General features: G+C 34.2%; 1 protein-coding gene across 1 annotated transcript; it reads left to right on the forward strand.

Annotated features, from left to right (window-relative positions):
* The first annotated feature begins 231 nt into the window (after positions 1 to 231).
* Positions 232 to 21,100, forward strand: LOC117327008 (tuftelin-interacting protein 11-like). Its single transcript, XM_033883817.1, is given in 17 exon segments — positions 232 to 250; positions 1,602 to 1,777; positions 2,616 to 2,644; positions 2,646 to 2,789; positions 4,722 to 4,894; positions 6,119 to 6,176; positions 6,295 to 6,504; positions 7,720 to 7,864; positions 8,314 to 8,476; positions 12,632 to 12,754; positions 13,703 to 13,850; positions 14,727 to 14,923; positions 15,967 to 16,382; positions 16,869 to 17,075; positions 18,589 to 18,788; positions 19,604 to 19,675; positions 20,598 to 21,100. Coding segments are annotated over 16 exon segments (2,565 nt in total). The 5' UTR covers positions 232 to 250; positions 1,602 to 1,671; the 3' UTR covers positions 20,772 to 21,100.
* Positions 21,101 to 24,074: the final 2,974 nt, after the last annotated feature.

Here is a 24,074-nt window from a genome sequence, read left to right on the forward strand (position 1 = left end):
TGAGACAGATAACCGAATCATTATATGTAGGTCTCTGGTTGAGATGATAAAATAAAGTTAGCCCGGGTAAGGGCGCGGCGTACAATTTTTCACCTTTACATATACTACAAATAAACAAAACATCTTTGTGATTACGATTTCACGCTGCAAACTTCCGGTGTTATACCAGGCGGTAAGTCTCATGTCGTTGAACGACGTTTCTATCTGTTTGTATTCTCTATTTGCTAGACATTATGTATTTTGGATAAAGGTAAGGCCTAGCCACATTAATATTTATTTTGGCTAACCTAATCTTATACTATAAGACCGTATACACCGTACTGTATCTCTTACTATGCAGTGACCGGCCGATTGGGAACAGGTTGTAAACAAAGTGATCGAGCAAGTCTTGGCTTCCGAGGGTGTTTCAAGTTTTTATATATTTAGCGAAAGTGATATCATGATAACCGTTAGTCGTGCACACGAACTAGCCGCGTCTGTCAACACACTTAATAAAGGCTGGTACATTTGTAACTCCATCATGATCACCTATCAATATCAGTAGAAGTCGCGCTTTCACTATTATTAGAGTTAAATCAATTCTATGTCAAACTCTGTCTGTTATCTATATTTTGATCATTTGTTGTATCCGTTTACCGTTTGATACAATGATATATAGAGGGGATTATTAGTGTATTCACTGCACGTTTATTGAAAGCCCCCAGTATTTGACATACACTATATATTTTATCATCCTGATAATGAGTAAACATTTTTTTTACTATACCCAGCTCTCCCTGTAGTTTCTAAGGTTGCTGCTTGCCCTAAGGCAAATATCAGTTCACCATCTCTTTAAATATCACAAAAAAAGGATATTCAAAGGTATATTCAGAACAATTAAGGATTTTATTTCACGTTTTTAATAAAATTTGAAAAAAATCTACTTATATATGTTCTTATGGAAATTGTTTGCCTCGATTTACCATATAAACAAACATAGGATATTTAAATTTTGAAAATTCTATAAAGATCTAGCTAGATCGAATTCCAAATGCCCACATGGTTCTGATTGTGTTGTAACATGTTTGCGTTCTATTTGTTGAACAGTATAAAATATTTGTGTACATTTTAAAGTTGGCAGCCAATAATGAAGCAATGGAATTGTAGTCACAGCAGAAATAATAATATAAGTGAACAGCACACACACTTGTGTATTTATCCAGTACTTGCATAAAAAATATCATTCACAATGAGCCTTCAGTTCTGGATTCCTCAATGCAATATATTCAGTCAGTCTGAATTTTATATTGGTCTGAAGTATATATGCTGACCACATCTACAGGAATAATATCAGTATAAATTGAAGCTGCATGACAGTAGCTTAAATGTCATTAGAAATTACAGGTACAGAACACCCATACATTTTTCAAGTTCTGTCAAATATCCCTTTAAAAAAAAAAAAATGTCTATACAAATTGTAAATTAAGTTGACGAGTACATTAACCCACTACCATCCTATCAGAACGAATCTTGTTGGCTAGTCTACTACCCAAATCCATGTAAATTACAATATATGTATGTTTCTGGATAAATTATTTCATTTTGTGATGTTTCTGTTTCAGTTTTGGAAAAATATGAGGCTGCATCAACTTTTTTGAGGAGTTCTGATAATTATCAATACTGACTCTAACCATGTCGTCACCAGAGGTGGAGAGATTTGAGGTCACTGACGATGACCTTCTTCATGAATTCAACCAAAGACCTGGACACAGGATTTCCAAAAATAGGGCCATATATGGTAATATGTTGTATTTGCTTACTGAATGTTATGGTTGATGATTAAAAAGGTTAATTAAGCTTTTATTTTTAGCACACCTTTATCAGACATTCAAATTACCCTTTGTCCATAGTCCATTGTTTATCCTCTGTCCATAATCAGTCCTTGTTGTCACAATTTTTTCTATTAAAGTGCCGGAGGGATCTCTTTCAGATTTAAAATTTCAAGATTCCCGTTGGTCCCTAGACATGAACGTTTAATTTTGGGACTAATCAAAGTGCAAGATGGCAGCTGTGGCCATTTTTAATTTTGGATTTTGAAGATTGTTATTATAGCCCACCATACTTAGATTGTGGGCTGTTCAAATTACCCTTCTGTAAAGAATCCTTGTTATACCTGACACAACAAAGTTGGTAGGAATGGAATATACTGAAATCAGATTATCTGTCTGCTGTAGAAAAATCTTGTAATGTAAACTTTATTTACCCGGTATTTTACAAGAATTGTGAAAATCTTGTCCAGACAGCTACTAAACTAGAGAATGAAACTTACACATGGACGGTAAGGGAAAGTATGTTGCACTGTGCATGCATTTTTTTTTTGCAGAAATTTTGGTTTCCCATGGTTACCAAGTCACTTTCTGTTTTTATTTAAAAAATTTGTACAACAATTTCTCCTAAATTTGTGAACCAATTTCAAAGAAACTACACAGAAATGTCAGGGACCATATGTAAAGTGCATGATAGTTATTCGTGCAATGGCTCCCCATCAGTCCTTAGATCAATTTCATTTAAACTTGATCAAGTGATGTAGCTTAGTCTTATAAATGGTTATAATTTGATTCATTGTGTTATTTCAGGAATGTGGGCGGAGGACAGTGATGAGGATGACAGGCCCTACCATTGGATTTTCTCGAGGGTCTCGTGGGAAGAAAAACTATGGGGCGCCTGTCAACTTCGTTAGTGGTGGAGTGAAGCAAGGCAGCAAGATCTTAAAAGAAAACAAAGGAAAGGAAATGGAGGAAGAAGAAGAGGTTAGGTTTTGTCAAGATTTATTTCATTTAGAAGTGAATGAAATCTGCTTCATTGTAATTAAGGCCCTATACAACTGGTAAAATTTTGCATTTTTTTTCGGAAATTCCAAGAAATGATATAGTTTGTGGTCTGTAGTGCAACAATCTCTATCTGCTTTTAAACCAAAAATTTAGACAGTTATGTTTTCATCTGACACTATGTTATTACCAAATCATGCACCCAGCAGCTCTAAAGATCAGTACCAAACAAGAGCTGTTGGAGAACAGCATAGCTCGTCTCGCAAATGTTTGTCAATAAATAATTAAAATATATTAATTGGAATGGTTTCGCAAATTGCATTAATAATATTTACACTGTATATTGTTTACTTGATCAGATTATGTTTTTTGAATTCATGCAATTTTCAAAACCATACCAATTTATATATATATATAAATTATTTATTGAAAAACATTTTGGAGACAACCTATGCTGTTGTAGATTAAATGAAGATATTAAACACAAATGTAATTGCTTTTGGACATATTTCTTCAATTTTTTGACAACATATCCTAATGAGAGTTGTCTCCATTGAAAAATGTGGACCGGTATAAATTGTCTATTGTGACGTTTTCATATTGTTTTATATTCAGTTTCACCCCAAGAAAGGATAGTGTAACTCCATAGGGACTCTTTCACCAAATATCAGCACCCTAGTACAATCATAAAGTGATGTGTTAAAAAGCTTTCAACATTTGCACGAAATTTAAAAAAAATAAATGTGTTTTTTCCTCAAAAAATATTTCAGTTTAACTCAGGAAAGGGATAGTTTAACCCCCACAGGGAACCTAATACCATGTATTAATATGCCTTTCAACACTCACAATATAAACTTAACACAAAGTCCAAAGATTTAAAAACAAAAAAACACAGATTTAAAAAGAAAAAATCCAATTTCTTTTTAAAGTTTTACTCCAGGAAGGGATTGTCTTACTCTCTAGGGACTCTATTGCCAAATATCAGCACCCTTGTACAATGATATAGTGATGTATTAAAACCTCTTAACACTTGCACCAAAAACTTAACGCAGAAATATTCTAAGTCCAAAAATTTGATAATTCTGGTTATTTCCCCAAAAAACCTTTTAGTTTAACTCCGGCAGGGGATAGTTTAACCCCAGAGGGACTCTATTGCCAATTATCAGCACCCTAGTTCAATTATAAAATGATGTATTAATACCTTTCAACACTTGCACCAAAAACTTAACGCAGAAATATTCTAAATCCAAAAATTTGAAAATTCTAGTTTTTTAAAAAAAAATCTTTTAGTTTAACTCTGGCAGGGGATAGTCTAACCCCAGAGGGACTCTATTGTTAATTATCAGCACCCTAGTACAATTATGAAGTGATGTATTAATACCTTTCAACACTCGCCCCAAAAACTTAATGCAAAATTTTTCTAAGTCCAACAATTTTCAAAAATCTGTTTTTTTTCCCAAAAAATCATTTAGTTTAACTCCGACAGGGGATAGTTTGACCCCCACAGGGACCATATTACCATAAATTACTATGCCTTTCAACACTGGCACCAAAAATTTAACATTTGGAAAACCAACGCCGACGCCGGAGTGACAACATAAGCTCTCACTCTTCTTCGAAGAGACGAGCTAAAAATGACATCTGTAAATTAAATTTTTTTTTTAATCAACCAACCAAAGTTTAAAATCCTGGATTGGATTTGGGAAAACACAAACACATGCATGTACTTGCCTATCTTATCCACGCTCACTGAAGATGACTGTGTAAGTTTTATTTCAAGACTTCAAAGAGGATAATTATTTGAGAGGAAGTTAAAAATGTTAGGGTTTTGAACTAAAGACAATTAAAAAAACCCAACAAAACAATGATTTATTGATAGATATAACATCTGATACCACTTTTGTTTGTTTTTAGGATTCCGATTCTGACAGTGCTGGGCAGTCTGTACCTCTCGTCCAAGCACCGTTAAGGCCCTCACAGGTTCCAATAGTACAACCGCCTTTGAGGTCATCTGGTGCATCGGCCAAGAGCAAACCAACACAGCTGGGAGGCTCAAAAAAGTTTGCTGGTGTTAATAATCAAGACAAGTAAGTAGACTTGGGATTCAGGGACTGTGTTACCAAACAATTATCAGGTTAACTGACAAAGAATGATCAGGTTAACTGACAAAGAATGATCAGGTTAACTGACAAAGAATGATCAGGTTAACTGACAAAGAATGATCAGGTTAACTGACAAAGAATGATCAGGTTAACTGACAAAGAATGATCAGGTTAACTGACAAAGAATGATCAGGTTAACTGACAAAGAATGATAAGGTTAACTGACAAAGAATTATCAGGTTAACTGACAAAGAATGATCAGGTTAACTGACAAAGAATTATCAGGTTAACTGACAAACAATGATCAGGTTAACTGCCAAACAAAGATCAGGTTAACTGACAAACAATGATCAGGTTAACTGACAAACAATGATCAGGTTAACTGACAAACAATCATCAGGTTAACTGACAAACGATTATCATGTTAACTGACAAACAATTATCAGGTTGACAGAACTGTTTCTCTTAAAGTCATAGAGACTATGTAAAGAATACATGACCAGTTTTCAGGGAAGCAACTATCAAGTTGAATATATGAATTTAAAAAATACATTAAAATTTTTTTTTTCATTGTCTGTATTGTAATCAATTATAGTTAGACAATTTCATACTGATTTTCAATATACAATAATCACATTTCTCGTATAGTATTCAAAGTAAAAGAAAGTCTCAGACATGTTTTCATTATAACATATATACTATATTATAGTTACATTGGTTGTTTATGTGAAGAAATATCAAAAATCATATGTCTTTAAGCTTCAGTTTGATGTGGTAGTAGTGCCAAAATTGATTGACTGACTAATCAGATTCAAACTTCACAAAGACTTCCTATATGCTCAATTCAACGTATGTTTTACACATATTAAAGCCTCACTGGCCAAATAAATCTCCAAACAAGGCATCTGTGACTCATTAAAACAACTTTGTTCGATTAAAAGTTATATAGGACTTTTTTCATTGAATATCCTGCTAAGGAAACAACTTTAAACAGTAGCTATACATGCTTTCTTATAAATTCATTGTTTTGAATGTCTTTGTTATGTGCTCTGAAAATTCATTGTCTTGTAAAACACTGGCTTAAGTCAACGTTTTTCACACCTGAGTTTATGCTACAGTGTTATTTAGTCGGTCCCATCGTCTGTTGGTCGAATAATGGTCAGAAAATTAAATTATGTTTTGTTGAAGTTGTCATTTCAATTTTTACAGGTCGTTTGGCAGTTGGGAAAAACACACCAGAGGGATTGGTCAAAAACTTCTCGAAAAGGTAAATATTTCTGATCAATTAAACAATGAGTTTGTTGTGTTAGGAGCAGTTTTAGTTGTAATATACAATGGTGTAAATGATACATTCGGCTTGTTAACTCTTGAATCTTTTACTTTAGATGGGATACAGACCAGGCGAAGGTCTGGGCAAGACTCATCAAGGTATCACCACTCCTGTGGAAGCAGTGAAGCGGAAAGGTCGAGCAGCTGTCGGAGCCTACGGTACGGAGAGGTCGGAAAGGTCATTGAAGGACTACCCTGTCTATGACTCGGAGGAGGAGGAAGATAATAGATTTCAGTCACAGCTACAGCAATGGAAGAAAACAGAGGTAAAAACCGGCCAGCAAGACCATTTAATCTGATCGTGTGATTTTAGTGCTCTCACCCATTAAACAATATATACAAAATCTTAATCACTCAATTCAGATTCTTTTATACCCAGTTTATTTTTCTATGAATGGATGTTTAAGAATATCATGTCCAGATTGCGTAAAGGACATAGAACTTTTTGTCAATATCCATTTACATAGTATTGATATAGAACAAGTTAGAAAAGTTATTTGAGAAATCAGAAACGTAATATAAAAGAGGTTGCATCTGCCAGACTTGAAAGAATAACTGCTTGATTGTTACAGTTACATATTTAACAATATACAGAAATGCAGTCCATTTTGTTTTCAACTGGTCACCAAGCACTATGATAGGTACTTATGATTAGGCCTGTTAATACAGAGTTTCAGACTGTAGAAAGTCTGCTTTTATATTATTACATTATATATGTAATAATGGATACTCAGAAATCTCGAAATAACATTTACATTGTTATTGTATTTGTTCAAAAAGTGTTTAATTTAAAAAAGTTAAAAAGGATTTGGATGGATGCTAATAACAATCATACTATCTTTAAAAAAAAAAGATAACTGTTGTCACTGTGTTGCCATGGTAACCAAAAGAAGCCCTATTGGTCAAAATTTAGATATTGCCCAATTTTGATGAAAATAGTAAAGAATAACACCAAAAACAGACCTCCATTTTCTGATTCAATAAAATGGTTAGCTCCTGGTTTTCTAAAACATCTGAGCCATAACTTTTGGTCCATTTGGCGCATCAATTGATATGAAGCTTACTTGAAAGTAGCAGCATAGGTCATGCTATTTTGAATAAAAGAATTGACATTGTCAACAATGGCCTTCATATTGTGGCTTCTGATTGGTCAATATTTAGATGTTTCTGATTTTGATGAAAATTGGTATATAGGTAAGGTATATGATACCAGAAACACAGCAAGATATTCATGTTCTGATTGGACAGGATGGATGCTATTTGCTGGCTTCTGATTGGTTGAAATTTAGATGTTGTCAAATTTCAATCAAATTTTGTTTTTAGGTGTTATATGACTAAGAGAAAAATATCAAAACTTCTATATTAATGGCTTCATTACAGACTGCTAGGGGAGTTTAGGGGACTGTGATACTGGCCCAGTTAAATATTGGAATTTATATTATACATTTTACCCATTGGTTCATTTTGAAATATCATTTTAGGGCAACCAGAAGAAACCAAAGTATGTCTATAAAACTGCTCAGGAGCTTATTGACACAGGGGTGGTGAAGAAACGGCCACAGCTGTCAAAATCATCCAAGGTCAAGGTCATTGACATGACTGGCAAGGAACAAAGAGTTCTTTCAGGTAAAGTTTATGTGTACTTTAATGGAGATCATTCAGAAATACCACCATTGCTTCTTGGAAAAAGCTCACATGGGGTAACCAAGTTTGTTCATATGAACGACCTTGACTTACTTTCAAGGCTACATGTGTCAAATGTGGCTGATATTTTCTTTACCTAAATACACAATGTAATCAAGAGAGCAGAATTCATGCAGGGCTGAAAATCTGCAAAGTTTGCCAAAATGAATACATTAAGTTTATTCTCATACTGAAATATATATAGAGACGGATGGTACAGATTAACTTTGAAATTATATTAGTAGCGGGTGAGTAATACAGGACTGTTTGGCCTCTTGTTAGATTTTTATTAAAATTCAGATGGAAATAATAGACGAGTTTTATTGGAAAATATTCAAATTGTTTTATTATAAAAAAAATATAAAGATAGTTATTTTCTATGACCTCCTTAGGTTACCACGCCATAGGTCATCGTCATGACAAACCTGAAATTGAGGAGGAGCCTGCACCAAATCTGACCAATCAGAAGAGAGCCTTTGACTTACCAGAGCTGACCCATAACCTGAATCTCCTTGTAGATATGGCCGAAGAGGATATTATGCAAAATGATCGCAAGTATGAGATACTTTTTTATTTTAAGCTGCCCAAGATTACAAAATATTGTGTATTCCATTGATATGTATCACACAGACCAGGAAGAGTGATAGAATGGGGTTCAGTGCTGGATGAACAGCCAATTAGGAATATTTCATTGGCAAAAGGGAATTTTAGCAAGATTTGGTCCCATTTTCAGTTGTAGGAAAATCCCTGTACAGTATAGTCACAGACTCCCTGGCTCCCTTTATGCCAGTGTTTTAGCCTATCATTTGATAGTAGTGGGCTATTCTGTTCACCCTTCATCAGTAGTCTTCATGGCCATCCACTGTCATTTAGAACTCTGAACATATATTTCAGTCTCTGAGTTTGAGGTGAAAAATACAGATTTCTGAAAACAAAAACCTCCACATTTTAACTATTTGTCTTAAAAACAGTTTTCTTAATATGTTCAGATGCCTTAATGGTACCCTATAGGAGTATTTCTTTTAATGATTAAAATACCTCCCATATTTTTGTAGACATAGCTAGTCAAACAAATGTCCATATTGCATCCTATAAGTCCGCATAAACATAACAGCATAGTTGTTTTGTTGAAAGTATGTATGTAATCTACATAAGGAGTACAGGTTTTCCTGAAACATGAATTTTTTCGCTTATTTTGCCGAAATTACCCAACATTTTAGAAAATTACATAACAAAAGCAAGGTCTACAATTAGATACGATGCATAATAAGAATTGATCAAGTTTTTTCTGTAAAACTTTGCCAGAGTAATATTATAGACTTGATACAGTTTCTAACAGTTCATCTCTGTCCATGACCTCTAATGATTGAATATATAAATAATGGGGTACAGTCACCTGAAAACCTTTCCTGAGAATTTCATTTCATTGTTGAGTGAATTTCATGCAGTTGTCACAAGCTTATATAACTGGGTACTATTTTTTTGTGCTGGATACATTCTGCTGAATCATGATTTGGCTAATGGCACTTGCTATATACCATTTCTATATTAATAGTGAATATGACGATATGCTTACACTACTGCATACCCAAGCCCTTAAAACGGCCATTAAAAACCCCATTAAAATTTCCCATCATAAAACCATCAATCATGCTATTAATTTTGTACCTTTAATTGCTATTAATTGAAAAATTTTAATACAAGTTTGATAGTCTTTAAATGTGACAGTTTTCAATTTTAATGATCATCAAGGGTTGAAACAAATCAATTAGTTCATAGTACTTAATTAATACATTTTAATGGCTATTAACAAAACATTTATAATGATCATTAATTATTTTAATAATGGCTTTTAATTGAACATTAATGACTATTAAAGGTACAAAATTAATGGGTCTGAAAAAAAACAATAAAATTTAAATGCATTTTAAGGATTTTAATGGTTTGACAAAAACATTAATAGTCATTAACTCTTATCACTACTGTCAAATTACCCATTACAAACCCATTAAAGTTTTCACTAAGTAATTGCCATTACAATGTAATAGGGCCATCAATAATTAGTTTTCAATGTAATGGGCATCAAACCTTATGGTGTAATGGGCATTAAACATTTTGGTGTAATGTAATGGCCATTAGGTTTGGAGCAAAACCATTTTTGTAATGCCCATTAACGGTGTCATTACTTTCTGAAGTGTACTCTGTAATGGCCATTACATTTCGATAGAAAAGGTGTAATGGCCATTAAAGGTGTACAAAACTACACTTTAATGGCCATAATTTTTACAAATATAATGACCATTACTTTTAAAGTACAAAAACTGTTTAAAGATCAACACAATGGTAATGGCCATTACGTTTTTACAAACAAAAGTGTAATGGCCATTATATATATACAGGTATACAAAATTAATGGACCTACATTTGACCATTACATTAGACGCATTCAGAAAATTTAGAAAATGCATTTTACCACTTAATGTCATCAAAGTTCATCATGAACTGTATCACTATGCATGTTTGACAATATCGTTGTACATGTAGTCCTTCCATTAAAAATTGCATTCAAAGTGATCCATCATTTGTTTCAAATTGATAACTGCTTCAAAAATGGATATTCACAGTACACAATCATGTGGACCCAAAATCCTTTTAATATTCTTCAGATACATGTAAGAGTGATTTATGTTCATTATTGCATTAATTAATTCTCAATGTACATATGCTGTATGTTTGTACAATTTGGTTGAATAGGCAATACAATTTAAGAAATGCCAAAGCTGTTTGAATATAATGTACACTATGTAAATTTAGGTCACATGCATGGTGATTGGTTTTAAGTTAATTCTTACCTATAAACAGGTTGACATACTTCCAGAGTTGAATATTTCATTTCCTGGTAGTCTTGTATTAATCATGAACCAGGTATTAAAGATAAATACTTCCCTTCATTTGTAAAATAACATGTTGTTCATATGTGTGAGAAAAGCCTCATGGCTGCCATGTATTGGAACTCTCCTGCTTTAAGTTATTGGGCGGGAAATTTGAAGTTTTTTTTATTGTGAAGGGGTTTAGTAAGCCTGTACAGTTTCCTTATTCTTCTTTAAAATTGTAATATAGACATGGAATTCAACAATAACAATATAATGAAAAATAAGATACTGAAATAATACATTAATTTAAGGTCAACAATTCATGGTAGTATATTAAACATTGTCATATATATTACAATATGATGTGATGATATTTGTAATATTTGTAATGGCCATTACAAGAAAAAAAATGTCACTTATGAGGAATTGCACATCGGAATAACAAATGTAATGGCATTACATAAAGGTACCATTAAGTAATGGCTATTGCATTATGACCATAATTTGTGATGGTCATTAAATGGAAAATGTAATGGGCATTACATGAAGGTACCAATAAGTAATGGCCATTGCATTGTGATCATAATTTGTTATGGCCATTAAATGGAAAATGTAATGGGCATTACATGAAGTTACCAATAAATAATTGCCATTACATTGTGATCATAATTTGTTGTGGCCATTAAATGGAAAATGTTATGGGAGTACATAAAATCCACAGTTAGTAATGGCCATAACATTATGATGACTCCACTCTAATGGCCATTACAAACAGAATAAAGGCCATTAAGAAAAATACAAAACACGAAGTAAGGGCCATTATTTTGTTAATGACCATTACAAAGAAAATATTAATAGGAAAGTAATTGAAATTTAGAAAAATAATGCCCATTACATTACTTAACTCCAGGTTTGTCCCAAAAATGGAAACGAGAAATAATGGCCAATTTTAATGGAATCAGTGTTTTTAATGGTTTTGTAATGGGTTTGTAATAGATTTGTAATGACTTTGCTGGGCAGTAGTGTTAGCTGTTACAATTTGGTTTTACACAAATTTACAGTAATCTAGATTCCATAGACCCCAATGTGTGTCTAATTCCAACATTATATATACAATATACATGTGTACTATATGTAGATACTGTAATTATTTACATTTTCACAAAATCAAAATTTGAAATGATTTCTTTAAGAAATATCTAATTCAACAAATTTAGATAGAAGTGTATTATTTCTTTTTCATCCCTAGGGCCCCATGAGTGTGACCCTATTTGAACTGATGTATTTTACGACCCTAGGGCCCCATGAGTGTGACCCTATTTGAACTGATGTATTTTGCGACCCTAGGGCCCCATGAGTGTGACCCTATTTGAACTGATGTATTTTGCGACCCTAGGGCCCCATGAGTGTGACCATAATTGAACTGATGTGTTTTATGACCCTAGGGCCCCATGAGTGGGACCCTATTTGAACCGATGTATTTTACGACCCTAGGGCCCCATGAGTGTGACCCTATTTGAACCGATGTATTTTACGACCCTAGGGCCCCATGAGTGTGACCCTATTTGAACCGATGTATTTTATGACCCTAGGGCCCCATGAGTGTGACCCTATTTGAACTGATGTATTTTACGACCCTAGGGCCCCATGAGTGGGACCCTATTTGTTCCAATGTATTTTATGACCCTAGGGCCCCATGAGTGTGACCCTATTTGAACTGATGTATTTTACGACCCTAGGGCCCCATGAGTGTGACCCTATTTGTTCCAATGTATTTTACGACCGTAGGGCCCCTTGAGCGTGACCCTATTTGAACTGATGTGTTTTGCTTCTCTAGATTGCGGTACTTGAAGGATCATATTGTAAACATGAGGTACGAGAAAGAACGACTAGATGAAATCTGTAACCAGGAGGAAAAACTGATGGACAGGCTAAAGAAAGTGCTGGAAATTGTAGATATGTAAGTCATTTACAATGGAAATCAACAGTGCTTTCACAAATCTATGTTCTTTCACAAATCTATGTTCTAGGAAGGTATACATATACTATGACCTTTCCTTGCCGTTTTGATGGATCTGATTTATTTATAAAAGTGTCAGAAATTTTTTCATGGATCTTTCTGGAATTTTATTTTAATCTTGGTTCTCTAGTTGTGCATATTGAATTTTGAGACTGATCAAAAACAAAATGGCTAATATTTGGCCATTTTCAATTTTGACAGTTGAAGATTGTTTATTGGTATTTCTTAGAAAGTTTTTCATTAATCATTCTCAGATTTCGTATATCGGTTCCCCACAGTCCATAAATGTGCCCATTTAATAGGGAAATGTTTAGTAATCACCAATTCTTATTCAGAATTCATTGTTTAGAAACACCTTGCTTTCATATTCAGATATTTTGGTTGCCAATGTGATGTCATTAATGCAAATGCATTATGTTTTTTATAAATCTAAAAAGTTCATATACTCAAATTTCTAAATACTGTATATAAATGTTTATCAAAAATCTGGTGCAGAAGGGTAATTAATCACATGGAAGAAAATTCATAGAAATTTATATCATGCAGTTCCATTGCAAAATCTTTGGAGTTAGAGGCTAAGTTGCACTGCCTCATATAAAACTCAAAAATATCTTCAATCAATGAGGGCCCACATGTTTTCTTTTTACAGTAAACTAGAATTTTCATTGGCTTGACAAACCTATAGATTTCGACAATAAATGAATTATAATGTTACATGTATATTACAGGTAAACTAGAATTTTCATTTGTTGGATGTTTTCGACAAACCTATAGATTTGAATACCAGTATAACTGGATTATCATGTTACAGGTAAACTAGAATTTTCATTTGTTGGACGTTTTCGACAAACCTCTAGATTTGAATATAACTGGATTATCATGTTACAGGTGTCAAAAAAGGACACAGCCTGGCTGTGATGATCCCATGTCCTTGTCCGAGTGTGCGGCCATCTTTAAATCACTCCAAGAAGATTATTATGAAGAGTATCGAATGTACGACTTGTCATCTCTAGCAATAGCTCTTGTCTTTCCTATGGTAAGTAGCCCAACATCAACGTCATACATCCATGGTCCTTCGTCTGTCTGTAAACAATCCTTGTTTCTTGAGAGAAGTACTGGAAGGATATATCTCAAATTTCACATGTAGGTTCCCCTTGGTCCCTTTTTGTGCTCGTTAAATTTTGATACTGATTAGAAAAACAAAATGGCCAACAGGCAGCCATCTTGGATTTTGACAGTTGAACTTAGTTATAGTTATTTCTTGCAAAGTACGTACTTAAATTCATATGGGTTTTACAGCATTTATTTGATTTAAAACTCATATTTTCTTTTCCAAAATTAGAGAAAAAGATTGCATCTAGATGTCAATTTACTTCATCAAATTATCTTAGAATTCAGTTAAAAGGAATATGTAGTAATGACAAAAAACATAATTTATGGAGCCATTTTCTGTTATAAATGTTTCAATAACAGATGAAGAAACTATCAAATTCAGCCACTGCCCTGGGTATATTTAGACTTAAATTTCAACGAGCTTAATAATATCTTATTGAAATCAAACTGGCTCAGAATACTCTATTCATGATTCATGACACATTTTTTTGGGAAATTAGTCGGAACCACTTTCCCATTGGTTAGACTTGTTCACTGTGCCAGTTGGCAACGATTAAGCTGTTGAAATAAAAGTTCACTTTGTGAAGCTGTTGCTTCCCTATCAGTTTCTTCAAGGGTATTCTGTACTGACAAGAAGATGCTTGTACAGGTGCAAACTGTATCCAATGGAAATAATGTTTTTTCAATTTTTCAATTTTTTTTTTAGATTACATTATTTTCATTTTGTAGGGGTCACAGTTTAAGGAAGGAATAGAGACATTCATGTTGCACCAGCATATATTATTAATTTTATTATTAGATGAAGCAGCATTTTACTGGCTGGGATCCCCTGAAGAACCCCACTCATGGCCTAGAGACGGTGAGAGAGTGGAAGGCACTTCTAGAAGACTACACTACCAAATTGGCGGCCGGACCCCTGACCGGGGGTCAGGACATGGACGTGTATCAGAGGCTACTCTGGGATGTATGGCTGCCATTTGTTAGGACTACAGTGTTGTAAGTACCTAAGGTTTGACTTTAACTGATGGTGAAGAAACCTAGTTATAATTAAAAATGTTGGCTTGTCTATCTTCAGTTATCAATTTCTAGCACATCTGAACCCAGTTGTTCAAAAAGTGATTAGCTTAATCACTTGATTAGTGAAAATCTCATTTCTCCTCGACTTCAAAATCTGTGTATGTATATTCCTTAAAATAGGCAGGCAGGAAGAGACTGATGAATGTTATAGTTATAAACTTTTGTCAAATTAGTTTTACCAGAAACAATTTAATCAGGATTTTAAAATTGTTGGGCCAATTAAGCTTATGCCATGGTGCAGTGTGATATTTGTTGTCACTATTTCTTTAGAAGTACTGTTAAGATTTTTTCTCAAGGTTAGTATGTTGTATAGATTTCCTATCAGTCCCTGTTATGCCCATATGATTTTGAGACTGATCAGAGAAACAAAATGGCCGGGAAACAGATTTAATATAAGTTACTATAGTTTGTTTCTGTATCCTATTCTTTCTTCACTGTACTATGTGTTGTTATAAAGTTAGTGTTAAATTATGAATGAAATAAAGTTTATATCAAAATGGCCGACAAGTCGCCATATTGGAATTTATTGGAGTTAGTTAGTATTTCTCAGAAAGTTCTTGATAAATTCTTATCATATTACAAAAATGTACATATGTAGGATCCACTTGCTTTAAAATGAAGGGCCGCGGTGTCCGAGTGGTTAAGGTGTCCCAACACTCTATCACTAGCCCTCCACCTCTGGGCTGGAGTTCGAAACCTACATGGTACTGTACTGACCGTAGGTTGGTAGTTTTTCTCCTGGTACTCCGGCTTTCCTCCACCTCCAAAACCTGGCTCGTCCTTAAAAGACTCTGGCTGTTAAAAGGACGTTGAACACAAATAAACAAACAAAAAAACAAATAAACAAACAAATCAAATGATCAACATGTCCCCTTCTCTCTCTTCACCAAGTGTGCGTGTTAAATATTGAAATTTCACAAAATGTTAGAAAACTTCCATATCATTGTCCTCTCTGCTTACAGGACGTGGAATGTACGTAACTGTGACAACATCATCGAGCTCTTGGAGACCTGGATGCCTGTACTTCCTGGTTGGGTGATGGGGAACATCCTCGACCAGCTGGTGTTACCACGGTTACTACAGGAAGTGGAAAACTGGAATCCTTTAACGGACACTATGCCAATTCATGCATGGCTGCATCCATGGCTTCCACTCATGGGCGACAAACTGGAACCACTCTATGCTCCAATCAGGCACAAACTTGCAAATGCTCTCATTAACTGGCACCCTTCAGACTCGTCAGCCAAGGTCATACTGCAGCCGTGGATGAAAGTGTTTAAGCCAGGACACACTGAAGCATTCCTCGTCAAAAATATCCTCCCAAAACTCGCCATGTGTATGACAGAGTTTGCCATCTGTCCACACCAGCAGGTCCTGGGTAAGTCAGTATTTGTGATATTCATTAGTTTATGGAAGCATAAACTTTTGATGTGTTTTGTTAAAAAAATTTTTTTATATTTGTGAAACTTTTCTGAATACCTCGGTTAGTAATAGCATTTTTGTTTTTGATATGTCTGTGGTTCCAGAATTTAGAAGTTAGAAAAATATTTTGAAGATTGCTTCAAATATATTTTTACGTCACCTGAGAATTACCTGAGATAAAGTCTTCAGTGACCTAATCTAATTGCTTTTTGATAAAGAACAGACATTTTAAACTCCTTTAGTTGGTCCAATTAGATTTAGATGAAACCTACTGGTGATGATCCCAAGATAATACTGACCATGTTTGTGTTGTTATTTTTGTGACAATATATACAGTATTGTACAAATGTTCTCAATGATATCAGGAACAATTAAAAACAAAACACACACAAACCATCAAATACTGCCAAAATTGATCACTATGTACTTTTTTGCATTTCAGATCCATGGCACTGGGTAGTGGCTTGGCGAGATATCATTCCAGCTAAACACATGGTAGCCATGCTGGACAAAACCTTTTTCCCCAAGTGGCTGCAGGTATTGTGTGGATGGCTGGGTAACATGCCAAACTATGAGGAAATCACCAAATGGTACCTTGGCTGGAAGTCGTTGTTCCCTGAGCAGTACATGTCCATACCTGTTGTCAAAGGTTTTTACAGCTTGTTATTGTAACTTCCATAAGCATATAGACCATAATATTATCATAACCTGCTTGTCACGTTTTAATTCATTCTAATAGCTCAGTTGGTTAGAGCATCAGGCTACGTAACCTGAGACAAAGTTTAGAGGTGCGTAGTTCGACGTTCCCTACCGGTGTTTCTCAGGAAGCAGAGAAACAAGCTGGTCTGGTCGTGTCCATGGGCAAGACACTTTACCCTAACTGCTCTGATATGGCATGTGACGGGCCTCCCATTAGATATGTTGTTAAGTGAGGTAGTCACCAACTACTACAAGAAAACTATGACCTTGGCTGTTCACGGGGCGACAAACCCCGCAAACAAGCAAACTTTTCATTTGAATTGTGACACAGGATATACACATGAACAAATCAAATATTGAAAATTTTAAATTTTGTTGAATTATTGCTTTTTAGCACCTCCCCATCCAGATTTTGGCATTTCTTTCGATCCATATTTCCAGTTTTGTTTGGGGTTGCCTCTTATCATCAGAACTTTATATCACTGATGAGCCTTATGTGTCTCTTATACAATCTGACTTGATGTGACTTACTCACATGACATTACTCTAATCCTCAAACACTTGTGTGGTAAGATTTGTGATGTGTAGCATAGACTGGACACGGCTTTACCGACTGCAAAGTAGTGATGTGTCAACTCTATAAGGAACTGATTATTTTTGGAAGATATTTTTGTTGAAGGCTTCTTAATTAGACTAGTGACATTCAACCCTTCTTATTTGGTATACATTTATATACAATTATTAGAGATTTGGGAAAGATTTACAGAAATAAATTGTAACAGTTATGCTCCATTTCCTGTATTTTAAGATCTTTTAGATTTTAAATCTTGTCTGGACTACTCATCTCGCAGTTTTCATCCAAATTACTCAAAACTTATGTAATAAACACAATTGTACACCAGTGATTTTTTTGGCATGGATTTGGGGCCGAATACAGGCCCCTTCCCCTAAAGAAAATTTGCTGTATTTTCCCAATTTTTAGTTCATATTTTCCCTTGTTTGTTAATAAATATGAAGAAATGTTGATCATATAACATCTCGCATAATGTTTTCGCAAGCCAATGCTTGATCATAGCTATATTATGCTTATTCAAAATGATATTAAACCATTGACTTTATGATTATTTTTGAGCTTGGAAGAAAGTACATTTTTTCCGAAATTAAAAAGATATAGCTATATTTTCCCAATAGAAAAGGTACAGGCCCCTGTATAATTAGGGTAAGAAAATCACTGTACACTGAAGTTGTGCAATATTACTTTCTGTTTATTTAATCTCATTTCATATCTTTTAAAACTTATGTAGGGCGGAGTGGGAATCGGGATGGATTAATGTGCTATCCTAGCAACAGTTATAGTCTTATGTTTGGGCAAATGTTTGGGTGGAGTAGGAATCGTTAGTGGATCAGTGAGTGCCATTCTGTTTCTAGTTGTGGTTTGACAGTTTCTATGTATTTGTTGACAGATCACTTTAACAAAGCCCTGGACATTATGAATCGGGCAGTCTCTGGTCACTTCCAGCCTGGAGCCAAGGAAAACATGGCTTACTTTGCCCATACTGAGAGAAGACACATGGCGGACACGTCTGTTCCTCCCCCTCCTCCTCCTCCTCCTCCTCCTACATCTGTACCCCTCCGCCCCCCAGCACCACCAATACCACAAGACGTAAGTATTAACTACATGTACTGTCCAGTACCTCCCATATGTAGAAATAACACACCTTATGGTATGATGTATGAATGGCTGTTGGTCTGTCTGCACTTATCTCTAAGAAAACTACAAGAAACAGGGTTGGACGGCCTGGGACAGAGCACATTAATGTTTCCTTATATGAATGATCTTGTTGAAGTTTCCTCATATGAATCACCTTGACCTATTTTCAAGTATGTTTAAATTCCTATGAGTATCTTGCTATCAAGTTCCTGAAAACCTGAACACCCGGGAACTGATCATATTTGGCCAGAAGTCATAGGTACCCTAGATTGAGTGATATCAAGTTTCCTCGTATAAATGACCTTTATGTTATTTTCAAGGTCATAGGCTTCACTGTTGTATCAGTGAATCATATATCACCTCTAGTATAGATATTTTATTCTTCCTAAATTATCATTAACGATTCAGGCCCTGTATGCCTCTTGCTTGTTTAACTATGAGGCTGATTCAAATTACAAAATGGATGACAGCCGTCGTTGTTCTTGATGGTTAAAGTTTGTCAGTGTTGCATATGCATGTATTTTTTTTTTTTTTTTATATTTTCAATGTCGCTTCTGTTCATAAGAACAAAAATACAGTAATATTTTGAGATTATCAATCATTGAGAGGAAAGAGAAGAAAAATACAGAAAAGATCTGACTTGCATAGAACCACTAGAAATTGTATAATGGCAGATGCAAAGATCCATCTGAGATCTCTTGTAAGTCATGATCAGTTGAAAGAAATTGCAGCAGTATATGAAGTAATTTAAAACTTTTTCTATTCAGTATCAAGCAGTCCGAAGTTCCACAGCCAGTTCTTCATACCCAGCCAGCTTTAAGGAGTTGGTGGAGAAAAAGGTAACATTCCTTGGGCAGAGACATATTTAAAATCATTCGTCACAGAAGTATTTTAGTGACAGAGAGATTTTAACCCACCATATGATGATCGTCCTTTGTTTACATCCTCTCTCCAGTTGTAAACAATCATAATTATTGCATTCTCAAACTTGATATGTTAGACCCCTCAGTGTCTAGTTGTGACCGTTCAATTTTGAGTTTGATCTGGAGGGTCTCAACTTTGATCTCAACTTTGATGTGTAGCTTCGGCTTGGTCCCAAACTGTGCCCATTCAATTTTTGAGGCTGATCGAGAAAGAAGGAAAGTTTCTGCATGGATATTTAATATTACAGAAATCAGTTTGTAGGCTCTTTGTCTCAAGTGTATGTTCAATTTTGGGGCTGACTAGAAGAAAACTGGAATGATATTTTGTTAATACCACATATTAAAAGAGAAGAAAAAATTATATTTATTTGTTTCCCATATAGTTACAAATTATTTTTTTGGAATGAAAAATGAAGTTTTCTAATCTTTTTTTTTTTTTAAGGTACAAATATTTTATATCCCCAACTGGAAAAATTTAAATATGTGTATACAATTATGGCTAAGCAATAACTGTATACATACATCTTAAATTGGTAGGAGTCGCCAGGGTTGGGGAGCGCTGGGTTCATTTCCCGGAACATTAGTGTTGTCTTCATGCAGGAGGGCTCTCACACAGCATACTATACTTGTAATTATATCAGAATAATATAAATATTTATATATATATCTAAAATATTGATAGGAGGGTAACCTTAATTGAAAAAGAAATGTATTCTATTATGATTAAAGGGGTGTAATTTTTGGAAAAAAAATTGCTGAGTATCAAAAAACAAAGGGGAGAAATTCAGTAAAAATGGTATTAACTAATTTTCTAATCTTTGTTTTTTCTTTCAATCAGGCTGAAGAAAGCAATATCCTTTTCATGCCTATACCGGGTCGTACCCAGGAGGCGAAGCAAGTGTACCGTTACGGTAAACTGATTATGTATATGGACAGAAGTGTGATATTTATACAAGAAAACAACCAATGGATCCCTGTATCCCTACAGACACTTATAGACAAGGCGGTATAGAACTGGAATATATAAAGTGAATTTCTCTATGGACACTCCTGGACGGGCTGTATAACAGTAGAAATTAACAGTTAATTTCTCTATGGACACTCGTGGATAGGCCGTATAGTACTGGAATATAAAAAGTGACTTTCTCTATGGACACTCGTGGACATGGCTGTTTAACAGTGGAAATTAACAAAAAAATTCTCTATGGACACCCATAAACAAGGACGTTTTACTATCGGACTATAATTAAACCCATGAAAAAGTACTGAAAAACCATGAAACAGTCCATGAATATTGTAAAATAAACATGGCCGTGACTTTAAGCACTGCCATGAAAAATCCATGACTTTTTTGTTCTTTTTAATGCCCATGATGTTTATTGCATTCTTGTGGCCATGATACTAAAAAAAAAAAAAAACAATTTTGCATTACTATTGTGTAAATATTTTTATGGCAATGATTTTAATACATTTCGTGGCCCTGATGCCATGGTCCTAAATTCTCCACCAGAAAATTAAGAAAATAATTGCAGTCAGTTGCGTTCAAGACAATCTCGGGATTTTTCACTGAGATGGATTCAATACAGACTAGTGTATAAAGTTAAAATACTTGCAACAAACATGTTTCTTACAAAAAATAAAAACATAAACAATCTTCTATACTCCTACTGAAAACAGATAGAGATATAATTTTAAAATGTGAACTAGTAGAGAGAATCCGGATGATGTTTGAAAATTAGATTTGTTCAATATTGTGTACATCAATAGTTCCAAGATTGATGTTATGTTTGGAAATTATGGTTAAATTTATAACATTCAAAATATTAAAGTTCTTGTAGTAAAATTCTACATCTATATAAACAACGTGTTAATTCTGAAATTAAAATGATATTTTTATACAGTTATACTTTGAAAGTGTGAAAAGAAATCTAAGCAATTCTGTGAGTTGAATTAATGGGATATGAAACACTCATAAATTCTATCTCCCAAGAAAAAGATTTCCAATCGGATGTCAGATCTACATTTGAAAGCAGCTGGAAAGATTTATCCCCCTGTGAGCTCTGATATATATTAGATGTAGTCAGGAGGTTTGATGGGATGCGACACCAGGAAAATATGAATATAGGGGAGATAACTCCCTTTTATGTGATAAAAGAAGAAAAATCTAATATTTATCATTACTATCACTCCCAGAAATGTTATTATATAGTTTTGTTCTTGAAAAAAATGGAAAAAAATGTTCAATTTTCCATGAAAATGCCCTGAAAAATAAATTCTTTCTTCTAGGTAAAGTTTCTCAACTAAGACAAAATTCTCCCTGTAAAAACTAAACAAGAGCTGTTGGAGAACAGCATAGCTCGTCTCGCAAATGTTTGTCAATAAATGATTAAAATATATTAATTGGAATGGTTTCGCAAATTGCATTAATAATATTTATATTGTTTACTTGATCAGATTATGTTTTGTGAATTCATGCAATTTCAAAACCATACCATTTTATATATATATAAATTATTTATTGACAAACATTCGGGAGACAAGCTATGCTGTTGTTAAATGAATATATTAAATACAAATGTAATTGCTTTTGGACATATTTCTTCAATTTTCTGACAAAATATTATCTTAATGAGAGTTAATTGTCTCCCTTGAAAAATGTGGACCGGTATAAATTGTCTATTGTGAGCATTTCGACATTGTTTTATTTTCAGTTTCACCCCAAGAAGGGATAGTGTAATTCCATAGGGACTCTTTTACCAAATATCAGCACCCTAGTACATCATAAAGTGACGTGTTAATAGCTTTCAATATTTGCACAAAAATTTTTAAAATGTGTTTTTTCCCCAAAAAAATCTTTCAGTTTAACTCCGGCAAGGGATAGTTTAACCCCCACAAGGAACCTAATACCATGTATTACTATGGCTTTCAACACTCACAACATAAACTTAACACAAAGTCCAAAGATTTTAAATCAAAAACAAAAAAACACAGATTTAAAAAGAAAAAATCAATTAATACCTTTCAACACTTGCACCAAAAACTTAACGCAGAAATATTCTAAGTACAAAAATTTGCAAAAATCTATTTTTTTTCCAAAAAATCTTTTAGTTTAACTCCGGCAGGGGATATTTTGATCCCCCAGGGCCCATATTACCATGAATTACTATGCCTTTCAACACTTGCACCAAAAATTTAACATTTGAAAAACCAACGCCGACGTCGGAGTGACGACATAAGCTCTCACTCTTCTTCGAAGAGACGAGCTAAAAAGAAAAAAAAAATTATAGAATTTTTTTTTAATGGTTTCCAATGTTGTAATTACAGGCCTACATTCTGAAGTCATATTCCTTTAAAGCTAAACATCATTTTGTTGGCCCTGTCCAAAAATTTGAAAATTCTGGGTTTTTTCCCCAAAAAAATCTTTCGGTTTTACTCTGGCAGAGGATAGTTTAACCCCAGAGGGACTCTATTGCCAATTATCAGCACCCTAGTACAATTATAAAGTGATGTATTAATACCTTTCAACACTTGCACCAAAAACTTAACGCAGAAATATTCTAAGTCCAAAAATTTGAAATTCTGGTTTTTTCCCAAAAAAATCTTTCAGTTTTACTCTGGCAGGGGATAGTTTAACCCCAGAGGGACTCTATTGCCAATTATCAGCACCCTAGTACAATTATAAAGTGATGTATTAATACCTTTCAACACTTGACCAAAAAAACTTAACGCAGAAATATTCTAAGTCCAAAAATTTGAAAATTCTGGTTTTTTCCCAAAGAAAACTTTCGGTTTTACTCTGGCAGGGGATAGTTTAACCCCAGAGGGACTCTATTGCCAATTATCAGCACCCTAGTACAATTATAAAGTGCTGTATTAATACCTTTCAACACTTGCACCAAAAACTTAACGCAGAAATATTCTAAGTCCAAAAGTTTGAAAATTCTGGTTTTTTCCCAAAATTTTTTTCAGTTTTACTCTGGCAGGGGATAGTTTAACCCCAGAGGGACTCTATTGCCAATTATCAGCACCCTAGTACAATTATAAAGTGATGTATTAATACCTTTCAACACTTGCACCAAAAACTTAACTTAAGTCCAAATTTTTTTCAAAAAACTGTTTTTTTTTCCAAAAAATCTTTTAGTTTAACTCTGGCACAGGATAGTTTAACCCCCACAGGGACCATATTACCATAAATTACTATGCCTTTCAACACTTGCACCAAAATTTAACATTTGAAAAACCAACGCCGACGCCGACGCCGGAGTGACGACATAAGCTCTCACTCGTCTTCGAAGAGACGAGCTAAAAATTACAA

This window comes from Pecten maximus, chromosome 5, assembly GCF_902652985.1.
Source record: "Pecten maximus chromosome 5, xPecMax1.1, whole genome shotgun sequence".
Lineage (NCBI taxonomy): Eukaryota > Metazoa > Mollusca > Bivalvia > Pectinida > Pectinidae > Pecten > Pecten maximus.